Source organism: Melospiza georgiana, chromosome 2 (genome assembly GCF_028018845.1).
Source record: "Melospiza georgiana isolate bMelGeo1 chromosome 2, bMelGeo1.pri, whole genome shotgun sequence".
Classification (NCBI taxonomy): domain Eukaryota; kingdom Metazoa; phylum Chordata; class Aves; order Passeriformes; family Passerellidae; genus Melospiza; species Melospiza georgiana.
The window spans coordinates 119,930,048-119,944,932 of record NC_080431.1 but is presented as its reverse complement, the minus strand read 5'-3'; the positions used below and the strand labels follow the sequence as shown (position 1 = coordinate 119,944,932).

General features: G+C 47.9%; 1 protein-coding gene across 3 annotated transcripts in view; it reads right to left on the bottom strand.

Moving 5' to 3' along the window:
* ITSN1 (intersectin 1) overlaps positions 1-14,885 on the bottom strand; it is a 114,584-nt gene that overhangs the window by 77,622 nt on the left and 22,077 nt on the right. For all 3 annotated transcript variants that reach the window (XM_058044968.1, XM_058044970.1, XM_058044971.1), the window contains exons 2-5: positions 9,694-9,753; positions 8,537-8,629; positions 7,811-7,874; positions 1,611-1,771 (exon numbers count right to left, since the gene is read on the bottom strand). In XM_058044968.1, coding sequence (XP_057900951.1) covers positions 1,611-1,771; positions 7,811-7,874; positions 8,537-8,629; positions 9,694-9,721 — 346 coding nt within the window. In that variant the 5' untranslated portion in view covers positions 9,722-9,753. The remainder of the gene's footprint in view (positions 1-1,610; positions 1,772-7,810; positions 7,875-8,536; positions 8,630-9,693; positions 9,754-14,885) is intronic.

Here is a 14,885-nt window from a genome sequence, read left to right as displayed (position 1 = left end):
AGCAGCCCCCAGGGAGGAGCAGCAGCCCCCAGAGAGGAGCAGCAGCCCCAGGGAGGAGCAGCAGCCCCCAGAGAGGAGCAGCAGCCCCAGGGAGGAGCAGCAGCCCCAGGGAGGAGCAGCAGCCCCAGGGAGGAGCAGCAGCCCCCAGGGAGGAGCAGCAGCCCCCAGGGAGGAGGAGCAGCCCCCAGGGAGGAGCAGCAGCCCCAGAGAGGAGGAGCAGCAGCCCCCAGGGAGGAGCAGCAGCCCCCAGGGAGGAGCAGCAGCCCCCAGGGAGGAGGAGCAGCAGCCCCCAGGGAGGAGCAGCAGCCCCCAGGGAGGAGGAGCAGCAGCCCCAGGGAGGAGGAGCAGCAGCCCCAGGAAGGAGCAGCAGCCCCAGGGAGGAGGAGCGGCCCTAGAGAGGAGCAGCAGCCCCAGGGAGGAGCAGCAGCCCCAGGGAGGAGCAGCAGCCCCAGAGAGGAGCCCCCCAGCTGTGGGGTTGGTGGGATCCCTGGGCTGGGATGAGCCAGGGCAAAGCTGATGTAGAGCACAGGGTGAGAGGCTGAGGGCAAGCACAGCTGCAGGAACCAGGGGGTTAAGGAGGGCCAGTGGTGCCAGGGGAGGAACGAGGGGTGTGCAAACAGCTCACATCAATCTACAGGCAATGAGAACTTTGGCTTTGTGGGGGCTCATTTCATTCTGCCTTTTCTCACTTAACCCTGCATTGGCTCTGCCCAGTTTCATTGTCTTCTTCCAAAGAATTTTATTTCTGACTGTAAAACTTGTGGGGTTACAGTGGATCAAACCACACTGCTGCAAGCAGTTTATCAGATACTGCTCCCTTTTCTCAGGACATTTAGATGGGATATTGGGAATGAGGAATTGTTCCCTGGCAGGGTGGGCAGGCCCTGGCACAGGGTGCCCAGAGCAGCTGGGGCTGCCCCTGCACCCCTGGCAGTGCCCAAGGTCAGCTTGGACAGGGCTGAGAGCCCCTGGGACAGTGGGAGGCGTCCCTGCCATGGCAAGGGTGGCACTGGAGGGGCTTTAAGGTCCCTTCCAACCCAAACCATTCCAGGACTCCCAGGCACCAATAACCCTGAGCCACAGCAAAGACTAAAGCAGAAAGGGAAAGATCCCCTCACAAGAGGACCAAGAGGCTTGGCTTTATTGGGTTATTTTATTTGCTTATTTTCCTTTCCCCATCCCATCTTCCCAACTCTTCTCCTATAAATGATGGTGACTTTGGCAATACTTCACCCCAGCAGCTCCCACCAGAGCAGCACTGCTCATCAAAGCAGATTGTAAAAACTCAGGAACAACAGAGCAGAGATCCAAAGCTGGAGATCCAGTAATGCCAACAGTTTAACCACAACTCCAACCCTTTGGAATGCACTAGCCCTGCTACCTGAGCCATGTTTTGTTTGGAGCAATGCAAACCTGAAGCAAACAGGAGCTCAGCTCAGGAAAAAGCCCAGTGCAATTCCTCTCAGTGCATGTGCAACACCTGGGTTTGAGTCCATGTGCTTTTAGATGCACTTTTCCCCAAAATTTTCTTGGAGAAACTGCAGAAGACCAATGGAATTGCTGCAGTCCCAGGTAACAATGAGGAAAATGGAGCAGAACGGGAATCTTACCAAATCCTGGGGCAGTGGGCAGGGCGAGGGGCGGCTGCTTCATGACGGGCGGCAGCACGGCCGGCAGCTGGTACCCCTGCAGCTTCAGCTTGATGAGCTTCATAGCTATGGAAAACTCCAAGGGATCCATCCTGCCATCATTGTTCATGTCAGCTAGAGCCCTGCAAAACACAGAGTTGGCACAGTTACAGCCTGCAGTGAGCAACTTCAGGCCCTGCCCCAGGAGCAGGATCACACGAATGGGGATGTTCGAGGCTGAGGAAGGGGCTGGAGCCCAGGAGGGGCTGAGGGAGCTGGGAAGGGGCTGGAGAATCCCTGAGGGAGCTGGAAGGAGCTGCAGAATCCCTGAGGGAGCTGGGAAGGGGCTGCAGAATCCCTGAGGAGCTGGAAGGGGCTGCAGAATCCCTGAGGGAGCTGGGAAGGGGCTGCAGAATCCCTGAGGAGCTGGGAAGGGGCTGCAGAATCCCTGAGGGAGCTGGAAGGGGCTGCAGAATCCCTGAGGAGCTGGAAGGGGCTGCAGAATCCCTGAGGAGCTGGAAGGGGCTGCAGAATCCCTGAGGAGCTGGAAGGGGCTGCAGAATCCCTGAGGGAGCTGGAAGGGGCTGCAGAATCCCTGAGGGGCTGGAAGGGGCTGCAGATTCCCTGAGGAGCTGGAAGGGGCTGCAGAATCCCTGAGGAGCTGGAAGGGGCTGAGGCTGGAGCAAAGGAGGCTCAGGGGCCCTCGTGGCTCTGCACAAGTCCCTGCCAGGAGGGCACAGCCGGGGGGGTCGGGCTCTGCTGCCAGGGAACAGGGACAGGAGCAGAGGGAGCGGCCTCAGGCTGGCCCAGGGCAGGCTCAGCTGGGACAGCAGCAGCAATTTGCCCATGGAAAGGGAGCTCAGGCCTTGGCAGGGGCTGCCCAGGGAGCTTTGCAGTGCCCATCCCTGCAGGTGTGCCCTGGAGGTGGCACTGAGTGCTCTGGGCTGGGCACAAGGTGGGCACAGCTGGCACTGCATGGGCTGGCAGGGCTGAGCCAGCCTCAGGAATTCTGAGATTCTCATTAATTTCCCCCCAAAATTATGCCAGGCTAAAACTAAGACACTATTTAAACCTAAGAACTCCTTGATTTCTTTCCTTGGATGATTAACAAATATTTTTGAGGTTGCTTTTCAACTCTTGGAGGAATTACAACGAAGCATCCAGAACAAATGCAGCTGCACAAGAACTTTGCAAAATCGCCCCAGTGAAAGCACAGGGTCCTAAAACAGCACCACAGAGAAGTGAATCACTGAGTCTGCAAATCTGTACTTTAGCTGCACTTAACATAAAACATTCTTTAAATCTGTGACTCCCCTCAGCACTGCTCCATCTGGGAGTGTGCAAATGTGTTTTCAATTAAACAATAGCACTCAAGATGAAACATTGAGCCTAGGCCTTGAATAGGCTTTCAGGGAAAGGAGTCTGACTTAAACAGTCTGCTTTTTGTTCCTTGCCTTGCTAGTTAAGAAAACCCAGCTCAGCAGGGAATAGGGTGGGAGCTTGGGGGCAGAGAAGCAGGAAGGAGAGTGTCAGTTCCTGCCACTGCACACCAAAATCCCTGAGTAAATGCACATCAGGAACAGAAATAGCTGCACACTCACTTCTGAGCACCATGCTTATTTCTTTGCATTTGTTTGAAGAATTAAGTACAGATTTCATGACTGGAATAATACAGATTTGAAGTTCATGCATTTACTTCTGTGTCATGGGTGTGGCCCTGGGCAGTGTGGCTGAACCAGAGCTTCATTTCTGATCAAATTCCTCTCAAAGAGAGTTTTTGTGCAGCTAGGTGGGAAGTTGTCCCAAAAGCACCCCAGTGAATATCAGCTATTTGTAACTGATACACAAGGAGACAGCCAGGTAAAGGTAGTGGCAAAATGGAAATCCTCCTACTCCAAAAAAAGCCCAAAACATGAAACCCCATGGAGAGGCAGATCCCAGCAGGGAGCAGCACAGGTTTAGATCCCCAGCAGCATCAGAGGCACTCCAAACCTCTCCTGAACTCCTAGGAAAGGATTTCCAGGGGTGCAGCTGCCTTAATCCACCAGTTCTGATGCCATGGGGCTCAATAACAGCATTAAAATCTGGGAGAAGCATTTACAGCAAGTCTGGAGAGGACACTGAGACAGAGATACTGAAATCCTTCTAAAGCATGTGCTGCACCTGTGCCTGGACAATACTGAATCCCAGAATCCCAGACTGGTTTGGATGGGAAGGGATCTTAGAGCTCATTTCATCCCACAAATGCCATATATATATCTTTGATTTATAAGATAAAAACCTTTTATTAATTCTAGATAGATAGAATTAATTCATTAATTCTATTAGACCCTCAGTGGGTTCTATCCCTGCAGGAAAATTCAGGAATATAAAGATCACCCTGTAGGAACCTTGGCTCTCCAGGCACCATTTCCTGCTGGAACACAGCAAATCTTTGCATCCTACATGGGAAACATGAATTCCCCAGCATTCAGCAACTCTGCTGTGCACCAGTGGCACTGCTCTCATTGAACTCCAATTCACATCAGCAGCTGTAGCTTTTCATTCAACATCTGACCTTCTGTGAACTCCTTTACTCTACACCAACAGCTTCATTATTGAAATTGCCAGCACAAATATCAGTGCAGAGAGTTCTCTGCAGCCCCCAGAATTTCTCCAGTTTTACAGAGTGCAAAGAAAAAGCAGCTTTTGTCTGACAAACTCTTCCTGCTAAAATAGGACACATTTCCATTTCTAGTTGCAGAAGTTGGTGTCAGGCTGCTGGATTTTACTGTGAAATGCAGGGAGCCAGCAAACACCACCTAATTCCACTCATTTCTGCTCCTAATGGAACTGGGACAATGTGGTGCCCTTGCATTTGTTTCATTTGTGGCCTGGCTGGAACCAGTGCAGGGTAAATGGATTAAACACTGACTAAATATGTATTATCTTCTCTAGGCCAGGCCTGTGCTTTGTATCATGACAAAGGCTGCAGTGGGCTCAGCACCACCCCAGGGCTCAGTGCTGACAAATCCTTCCCTGTGGATCTTTTCCTCTTTTCCTCCTCCCTTCTCTCACCTGTTCTGCAGAATGAAAAGCCAGCTGAAATACTTTTGCATGTATGAGGTGCAGAAACTGAACACAGACAGTGTTCCCATCAAACATGGGAAATTAGCACAGGCTAATTAGCACATACAAACCTGCTGCAATTAGCACACAAACCACCTAGCCATGCAAGCAGCCCTGTGCTAAGGCAGGGATCACAGTGCAGTTCCCAAAGCTGCACTGATTCAGCTGGAGATTCAGCAATTCCCCCTGGGCTGCACAGCCCCAGGTGAGGCACAGGCTCAGCCCCAGCAGCACCCAGGTCTCTATGGATGGGTGCCTGTGCAGGAATTGCCAGGATTACCCCCCTGTGATTCAGGAAGGGGGGAAGGGAAGCAGCTCTGAGGAACAGGGAGGTGTCACCCAGTGCCTCTGTGCTGACACAATCAGTAACCAGGAGCAGGGAGAGCAGCTGGCTGTGATTATTTCAGCTCTCCTTTCACTGCAGGGGCCAGGAGATGCTCTGTGAGCCCCACTCCTCAGGGCTCTCAAGCAAGGCAGATTATTCTGCTTAAGCACAGTTATCTCCCAAGCCACTGCAGGCCCAGTCAGAGCCCAATTAGAGGCTTTTAATTGATCCCCAGCCTGGAGGAGCCTGAGCTGGTGAAGGGCAGAGCAGCACAGGAGCTGCCTTGGCAGACCATAATACTTCACTCTTTTGCTCACTGACACTTCTTTCCTTGCATGAGGACTACAAAGGACACAGGAATTCTCCATTTTAACAAAAACTGCTGTTTTGAAGGACTGTGCATTCTGGGGAAGCTTTTGTGGGCCCAGGAGTGAGGCACTGACCAGATTTATTCAGATTTATTCCCGGTGTCCCCCAGCTGGGAGGGACCCTTCAGCAAACTCAGGCCAGGCTTCTCTCTCACTGTCACAGTCAGCCAAGATCAGCAGAATGACCCAGAACAGGAAAACACCTCCAGAACAGCACAGACAGACAGACAGACAGTTCCTCAGGGACTGCCCTGCATCCCTGGCAGTGCCCAAGGCCAGGCTGGACACTGGGGACAGTGGGAGGTGCCCCTGCCATGGCAGGGGTGGAATGGGATGAGCTTTAAAATCTCTCCCAACCCAAACCATCCTGGGATTTCCCAGATCAGAAAATGAATTTTTTTACAAGTTTTTGTAAACAGTTTTACAAGTTGTATGAGTTGTTGTGAGTTTTACAAGTTGTTTTAACTCAGAATTACTTCCCTTCCCTGAGGACTCCTGCACTCCCCTTCTCTCCCAGTAACAATCAAATGCCACCTCCCAAAGCCCAGCCCAGCAACTCCAGGAGCACACACTGATGGAAGAGCAGCAGCTCCCATCTCTCACAGACTGCAGGCTCATTACTCCAAAACTCCCCCTCCAAAGTACTCAAGGATCTGTATAAAGATTTTTACTTAAATATTTACTTCATTTCATTCAGACATGACTGAAAAAAATGAGAGAGAGAGGAAGGAATGTCCATGAGCTGCTCTATGATTTAGAAAGGCAGCCTGAATAAGTTTTAGTTCAGCTTCATTAACAAAAATGTGCAGGTCTTGTCTCTATGACAACTCCTGAGGGAGTGGAATGATTCCCTTCCTCTCCAGAGCCTGGAAAACTGAATAATTCAGAGAGGAAGAGATCCTTAGTCAGACTATTTACAACTGTTTGGATTTGTTAGCACCTATTTAAAGCCAAGGCCTAGGGAAGATTTTTGGAGAAAGGATGTCTTGTTCAAGACAAAACTTCTTTCCTTGTTTAATTCAGAGGCAAGAGAAGCTCCAAAGGGATATTTGAGCACTCACTGAGGCTTCAGCAAATAAGACAACCAGTCCAGCTTTGATATTTGTAAGATGAAGATAATCAGAAAAGAAAAGAAGCTCTTTATTTAAAAGCCATGTAGGTCTGGGCATGCAGATTTCAAAAGCAATAAAATAATTCTCCTCTTTCTCCTGTCAGAGCAAAATTCAGCCTTTAACAGTCCTTAACTGCACTAGAAAGGTTTTGTAATGGTAATAAACTCCTTCTAAATAGCTCACAGAGAAAAAGGGAGCAGATTCCCCCAAAGTTCCCTATCCCTCTCACCCAATCCAGAATGAAAACCACTTTTAATTCTGCCTCACACCAATATCTGTGCTGGTAGTAATATTATTAATGCCAACATGAATAATCATGGAATTATGGAATGGGATGGGATTTTTTTGGGAGGGCTTTGGAGTTCATCCCATGCCAGGGGCACCTCCCACTGTCCCCAGTGCCCAGCCTGGCCTTGGGCACTGCCAGGGATGCAGGGGCAGCCCCAGCTGCTCTGGGCACCCTGTGCCAGGGCCTGCCCACCCTGCCAGGGAACAATTCCTCATTGCCAGGATCCCACCCAGCCCTGCCCTCTGGCACTGGCAGCCATTCCCTGGGTGCTGTCCCTGCACACACAGGTCCAGGTCTGGCAGGGTCAGAGCAGAATTCCCTTCATTCCTGCAGGAACATCTGGCACTGTGGCAATGTCTGTGCTGTGGAATGGGCACAGATTTGGATCTGGCTCAACTCACTAAGGAGTGACAAAAAATTCCAATTTCAAGCTTCGACTCCAACTCCAACATGGCAACAGTCCATGTCAATCTTCATTTTTGTGACAAACACTCCAGGTCTTGCCTAGGCTCTCCCATGAGCAGATTTATCACTAATTACTGTGCTTAGCAATTGTGTAATTGTATTGTAGTCAGTTTTAACAGAGCTGAAAGCATTTAGCAACTTGAAATGAGGGTTTGAAACTGCCAACCTCCAAAATGCCATTTGCTGGGACAGCCCAGGGCCATTGGCCTCCTGCTCACCTGGGGACACCTGGGCACCCTGGGCTTGTGTCCAGCCACTGCCACCAGCACTCCCAGGGCTTTCCCAGCCCCTGTGCCCCAGGACTGAGAGCTCCATGGGCTTGTGATGACCCCAGGGCAGGAGCCAGCACCTGTCCCTGGTGACCCTCACCCCAGTGACCCAGCCCAGGGGTGACCCCAACTCGGGGCCTGGAGAACCCCAGGAGAGCCCAGCCCAGCCCCAGCCCTGCCCCAGCCCTGTGCCCATCCTGCCCTGTGCCCGCCCCACACCCAGCCCTGTGCCCACCCCACACTCACCATATCTGTGCTAGCACTGGCTGAGGTAACCCAGATTGGAAAAAAAAGTTCCTGGCTTGATCACCTGTAAAACAAACAGGACATGGCTTCAGCTCCAGCTCCAAACAGCTGGCAGAGGCAATGGGGCAGCTGGAGGAAAAAACAGCTGCAAAGAGAAGCCCAGCCCATGCCAGGACTGATGAGGATGGAACAAACCAGAGCAATGAGGAGGAGACCTCCTATTGCCTTTGAGACCAAAGTTTGATGAAAATTTATTAGGATCAGAGCAATTCCTTCATTTGGAGCTTTGCTTCCCACTGTTTCAATCAGTTCTGCATCTGGATCTTTCCAAGAGGTCAACCATGCTGATGTCAGCTGCACAAACTGGATTTCTAAAGCTGATTTCAGTTAAAATGACACACCTTTATTTAATCAGACCTTTTATTTATCATAATATTAGTGTGGTAGCTGACCCCAGGCACAAAGAACCCATCACTGCCTTCCACAGCAGGATGGGGAATAGAAAATATCAGAAAATAACAGAAAAGTTGGGGCTGATGTGGCAAAATATGAGATGTAAAATAAGAAACGGGGCTGATGTGGAACAGTGAGATATAAAATAAGAAATACCTGTTAAAATTTTCTAATTATTATGCCCATATGTCTCCCAGGCAGCTCTGTACACATTTGGCTCCCTGGTTAAGATTTAACCAAACACAAGATGAGAAGTGGAAGCTGTTTGTTTACCAGTGATAAATCCAGCAGTTGGTTTCAGACTATGGAACTGTTGATCATGCTTTGCTCTCTCCTCCACAGTAATGGCCCAGATATCCAGGTTGCCTGGTTCAGAAGAAATGGAGAAATGGCATTGAGAAGCATTCCCTAAAAAGCAGCCCCTTTCCTCTCTGAGTGTGATTATCTCAGCAGTCTGGGCTCCTCAGACAACCCAGGGCTGGGAGGCCATTTACCCCCAGAGCACCCACAGCTGAAATTCCAGTTCCTTTGCTACAAAGGCACCTCCTCCCCAGCACCCCATCTGACCTGCCCACAGGACAGGGAAAATGGCAAATCTCAGCACTGGGATTGCTCTTTGTAACCCTCCTGCACATCAGCTGCCAAACCCAACTCCCAGCTCTGGAGGGAATGCAAGGATGAGGGAATGCTCACCAGAGCTGAGTGCCAGGGATGGGGCCAGACCAAAGAGGGAAATGCTGAGTTTGACAGCAGGAATTGTTCCCTGGCAGGGTGGGCAGGCCCTGGCACAGGGTGCCCAGAGCAGCTGGGGCTGCCCCTGCATCCCTGGCAGTGCCCACGGCCAGGCTGGGCACTGGGGCTGGAGCAGCCTGGGACACTGGGAGGTGTCCCTGTAGTGACCATCCCAGCCCAGCCCAGTCTGGGATTCTGTGATTTCATGGGAATAACAAAAAATCCTGTCCCTACTGCACTGCCAGGGCCCATCCTGGGTTTTTCACTGCATTTCCAGATGCTGCAACTTGCCCTGCTGTAAATGAAGAGACTAAAAATGTGTTATTTTTGTTCTAACCTCAGTGTGGGTGATGGGACAACAAGGGAAAAACTGGCAGTGATACCCAAAGGCATCTGCTGGGCCTTTCAGCAACTCCCAAGTGCAGGAGGCCTGAAAGGAAAAAGCATCTGCACCTCTGCAGGGCAGGTGGTGCCCAGAGGCCTGGCTGGGCCTGCAGGGCCAGAGGCTGGGGCTGGAAGGGATGGATGCAGCACCCAGGGCTCTGGGCTGCAAAGGGAGGTGTCTGCAAAGCCACCCCAAAACTCCCAGCTCAGAGAGATGCACAAACACTTCCCCAGAGAAAAGCCTTGGAAAGGAACGTGCTCGTGGCAAGTGTGTGCACTCAGGAACAGCTCAGAACACACCAGAAACCACTTACCCCCAAAAGGTGTTGGAAACTGAGCCATGGTTCTGTCACTTTTAGCTTGTTAATAGATGCCTGGGAAAGAAAAAAAAAATAGATATTTGACACAGTGTCTTCCATTTTCCATACATTTTGTAATTTTCTGTGTGATTAATTACTACAGAAAAAAAAAGGCACTGAGGAAACAGGATTGTATCAATACTTCCCACAGCAACTGGGATTTCCAAAACTCAGTCTCATTTTTGCACTTCCCTGTACATGTATGAGGGCACCTTCCTCCCAGCAAGCAGCTACATTTCATTCTGCTTTAAGGATGGCCTCAAAAGCAGCCTGCCATTATACATATATATAAATATATATAAGTACTTATTTATTTATTTACTTATTTATAAATAGCCAGAGATTGAGTGAGGGCAGAGCTCAGTCCATACATATATCTATAAATAAAAAATGTATATAAAATATATATTTTATATATTTTATATATATATATATATAGATATATAAAAATATATAAAATAAGTATTTATTTATTTATTAATAGCCAGAGATGGAGTGAGGGCAGAGCTCAGTCCATACATATATATATAAAAAAATTATATCTATATAATATATTTTCTATATTTTATTTATATATATGTGTATTTATTTATTTATTTATTTATTTATAAATAGCCAGGGCTGGAGTGAGGGCAGAGCTCAGTCCATACATATATATATATATATATAAATAAAATATATCTATATAATATATTTTCTATATTTTTAATTTATATATATATAAAATAAGTATTTATTTATTTATTTATAAATAGCCAGGGCTGGAGTGAGGGCAGAGCTCAGTCCATACATATATATATAAAAATAAAATATATCTATATAATATATTTTCTATATTTTTTATTTTTATATATATATAAAATAAGTATTTATTTATTTATTAATAGCTAGAGATGGAGTGAGGGCAGAGCTCAGTCCATACATATATATATATAAATAAAATATATCTATATAATATATTTTCTATATTTTTATTTTTATATATATATATATATAACAAGTATTTATTTATTTATTTATTTATTTGTAAGTAGCCAGGGCTGGAGTGAGGGCAGAGCTCAGTCCATACATATATATATATATTCTATATTTTTAGGCTGGAGTGAGGGCAGAGCTCAGTCCCATCCCCAGATGCTGCTGCAGGCTCCATGACTTCCCTGAGTGTCACAACCCCTGCCCAGGAGGGAAATCAGCTCCATTTGCAGCTGCTGCCACCCACCATCAGAGCTCTGGATTGTATTCCTGGCAGCAAATGCCCTGCCCTAAATGAATTCATGGGTACATGGACACTAAACTCCATGTGCTGCTGTGTGCCCAGGCCTGAGGAGCAGCCAGGGCCCAAGGTGCAGGGCAGCCTCGGGACAGCACCAAAGCTCTGCCAACAAAGGCACCACACAGGCTCCAGATTTCATCTGCCACACAGGAGCAAAACCATTTTTCTTGCTGCACACAAAGGCTGCCATGAGCTGCCTGAGCCGGGGGACAATGGGCAGCACAACAATGAGCCATGGCCCCTTGTCCTGGGAGATTCCACTCGTGTCCTCCAGGCAACAGCAGAAAGGCAGAGGGGAACAGACTCAGGAGAATCATTTAGGCTGCCTGAACAGCAGCAGAAATTTATCAATATCCCTAAGAAAAGGCATTCACTTGCACCAACAATTTCCTTTTGTCTGAATTGCTGTTTGCTCCCCTCCCCATCCCCCTTTCACACTTCCCACATTCTCCTCTGGCCTCCAACTTGGGAACCTCCTGTGTGTCCCCTCCCCAGATGTCCCTGCACAAACCCCTGGCACTTCTGCCAGCAGTTGGAATTTGGGGAATGGGGACACAACCCTGACTCTTTTTCCTCCCCATTTGGCCAAGCCTGTGACCCCAAAGCCCTGTGCCCCAGGCCAGGGCAGGCAGCTGATGCTGCTCCCAAGGGTTATCGCAGAAGTTTCAAATTCCAGGTGCAGAGATCCAAGGGATCAGAGCAGCTCCCGGGGCTGGCCCAGAATCACTCCTGAAGGGCTGAAAGAGCAGAACTTTTATCTTTGCCTGTTTGCTTATTGTTCCCTGCTCTGGGAAAGAACTCAGCAATGCTGCTGGGCTTTATGAGTGCAAGGAAACCTTGAGGGGAAAAAAAGAAAAAAAAGAGGAAAAAAGAAGGAGGAGTGAAAGGAGGAGGAAAAGAATGAGGAGGAAAAAAAGGAGGAGGAAAAAAAGCAGAAGGAAAAAAAGCAGAAGGAAAAAAGGAGGAAAAGATGGAGGAGGAAAAAAAGGAGGAGGAAGAAGTAAAAAAAACCCAAAAACCAAAACCCCAAACAAGGAAAAAGAAAACTAAAACAAAACCAAACAGGGAAAAAATAGCCAAAAAAAAAAAAAAAAAAAGAAAACAAAGAAAAAGCAGGAAACCCCAAAAGCAGAAGCCCCTGAAGCCCCCCCTCAGAGCAGTTTCCATATTATCTGTTCCTTTCTAGCACAAGGGGAAGCAGCAGCAGAGCATTCCCAGGCTCAGCCTCCTCCACAGCCTGCCAGGATCCAAAGGAATGAATTCCCCTTTACCTGGAACACAGGGGAACAGGAGGGGAGTGGGAACTGAACTCCAGCCCCGCGCTGGATGCCAAGGAAAGCAGAAACTGTTCCAAAGAACTTGCAGAAGAAAGTGAGAAACAAACCAAAGCCAGCTGGGGGAATGGAGAGAAGGAGCAGAGAGCTGTACTGAAATGTGAGAGGCTGAGACCCAAAGCAAAGCTGGGAGCAGACCCAGAGAGGCAAAGCGAGGGAAAGGCAAATCCCTCCCTGAGTGGAACGTGCAGGAGTTTGCTGTTTATCCTGAGGGACCACCTGGGTTCCACAGGCACAGCTTTCACTGTGCATGCCTGGGGGACACCAGGCACACCAAGCCCACCACAGAGGTTGCACCAGGTGCTGCTTTGAGTCTGTCCTGACCCAAGCTGCTCTGGGATTCTGTTTTTGGGGTTGAAGGGCTCAGGGGTGGAGAACAGGTATTATTTGTCCCCAAAAACATCTGGCACAGTTGTTATTTAGAAAATATCATATATATGTAAAGTATTGTAAAGCAAATAAACCAGCACAGGATCCCTGGGGCTGGCACAGCCCTGCCAGCCCATGCAGTGCCAGCTGTGCCCACCTTGTGCCCAGCCCAGAGCACTCAGTGCCACCTCCAGGGCACACCTGCAGGGATGGGCACTGCAAACCCCCCCAGGCAGCCCCTGCCAAGGCCTGAGCTCCCTTTCCATGGGCAAATTGCTGCTGCTGTCCCAGCTGGGCCTGCCCTGGCCCAGCCTGAGGCCGCTCCCTCTGCTCCTGTCCCTGTCACCCCTGGCAGGTCTGTGGGGCACTGGAGCACGTTGGTGCTCCCAGGTCAGGCCCAGCAGGGACAGATCAATGGCACTGCAGCAGATCAGTGATGGGAAATGCCCCCAGCACCATCCCACAGCTGCTCTCTGTCATTTCCCCAGCTGGCAGGAAGGGCCCTGCTTGTGACAGCTGTTCCATTGCACTGAACATCTCTGGCTTTGGGGCATTCTGGAAAGCCCAAAAAGCCTGGCAGTGCAATCACAGAACACGGAATGCTGTGGGCTGGGAGGGACCTTAAAGCCCACCCAGTGCCAGCCCTTTCCTTGTCCCTTCAGCACAGGGAACTCCCCACGCTCCCCATGCCTGGCTTCCATGGAGCTCAGAGCACAGGGAGCCTTCCCCTGGCTGAGCTGGGGATGATGAGGGGAGCCCTGGCACAGGGATGGGCAGCGAACAACAAACACCAGCAGTGAACTCCAGCAGCACTTTTATATTTGCTACAAGTGGGACTTGATCACCTGCACAATTATCTTTATAGAGAATATATATATGAAAAAAAATATATAAATATAATATATAAACGTGAAATATTTGCTTACCCCCAGCTCTGAGTGAGGGAGAAAAGGCCCTGCCCAGATCAGCTCTCAGGGCTCTCTCTCCCACCTTACACAGCTGTAGTAAGCTCAGAAATACTTAAATTCTTGATCCTCACTCCAAGTTGTTTTTTCTCAGAAACCAATGCTCTATATATAGGCACTGTTTCTTTAACATACATACATATATATATATATATATATATATATATATAAAATGTTATGCATATTACAAATACATTAGGGTTTATATACATTATATATAAGGTTATAATATATATATAATATATATTAAAAATATATGTATAATCTAACTGTAATCCTTCAAGTTGTTCACATAAAAGTAAAACTGATTTATGTAGAGCTCTCAGGGCTCTCTCTACCACCTTACACTGCTGTAGTAAGCTCAGAAATACTTAAAATTCTTGATCCTCGCTCCAAATTGTTTGTTCTCATAAACCAATACTCAGTATACAAGCACTGTTTGTTTTAATATATATATATTTGTAAAAAATTATACATGTATATATAAACACACCTATATACTTAAAATAATTATATATTATAAATACATTAGGGTTTATATATATAAAATATATAAGGATATAAATATATATATAAAATATATATATTTATATACATTAGATTATATATACTAATATATATATATATAATCTAACTGTAACCCTACCAGTTGTTCACACAAAAGTAAAATTGAACCATGTAGAACAACTCCACATATATAAAATCCCAGACCATATCTAAATTTAAGTACTGATGTTCAAAGCTTTTACCTCAAAAAAATGAGGAGGTTGAAAATATCTCCAGTAAAAACATTTATTCACAGGGTCAGACAAATATGAGAATTCCTTTCACAGGGTATTATGGACGGACTTTAAAACTACGGCTCAGAACTTGATGAGGGTTTCTATTTAAAGTTCTCTGTGCTCTGCTGAGGCCATGTTTACAGAGAAAACTGCAATAAAGCCACAGGAGGTAGAAATTAACAATAATTGAGCTATTTCAGTGCTGTGTGTTTATACAGACACGTTTCACACAAGAAAGATCCTGGTTTTGTTTTCCCTAAAATGCAACCCAGCATTTCTATTCCTAAACAATTCCTGAGATAATGCTTGATCTGAATGCCAGAATTCATTCCTGAGGCCCCTTATCAGTCACCTTCCTACTCCCACAGGAAAAAAAAAGAGACAAACCCAAGCAGATAAAGCCCCAATATCCTCCAAGAATTCC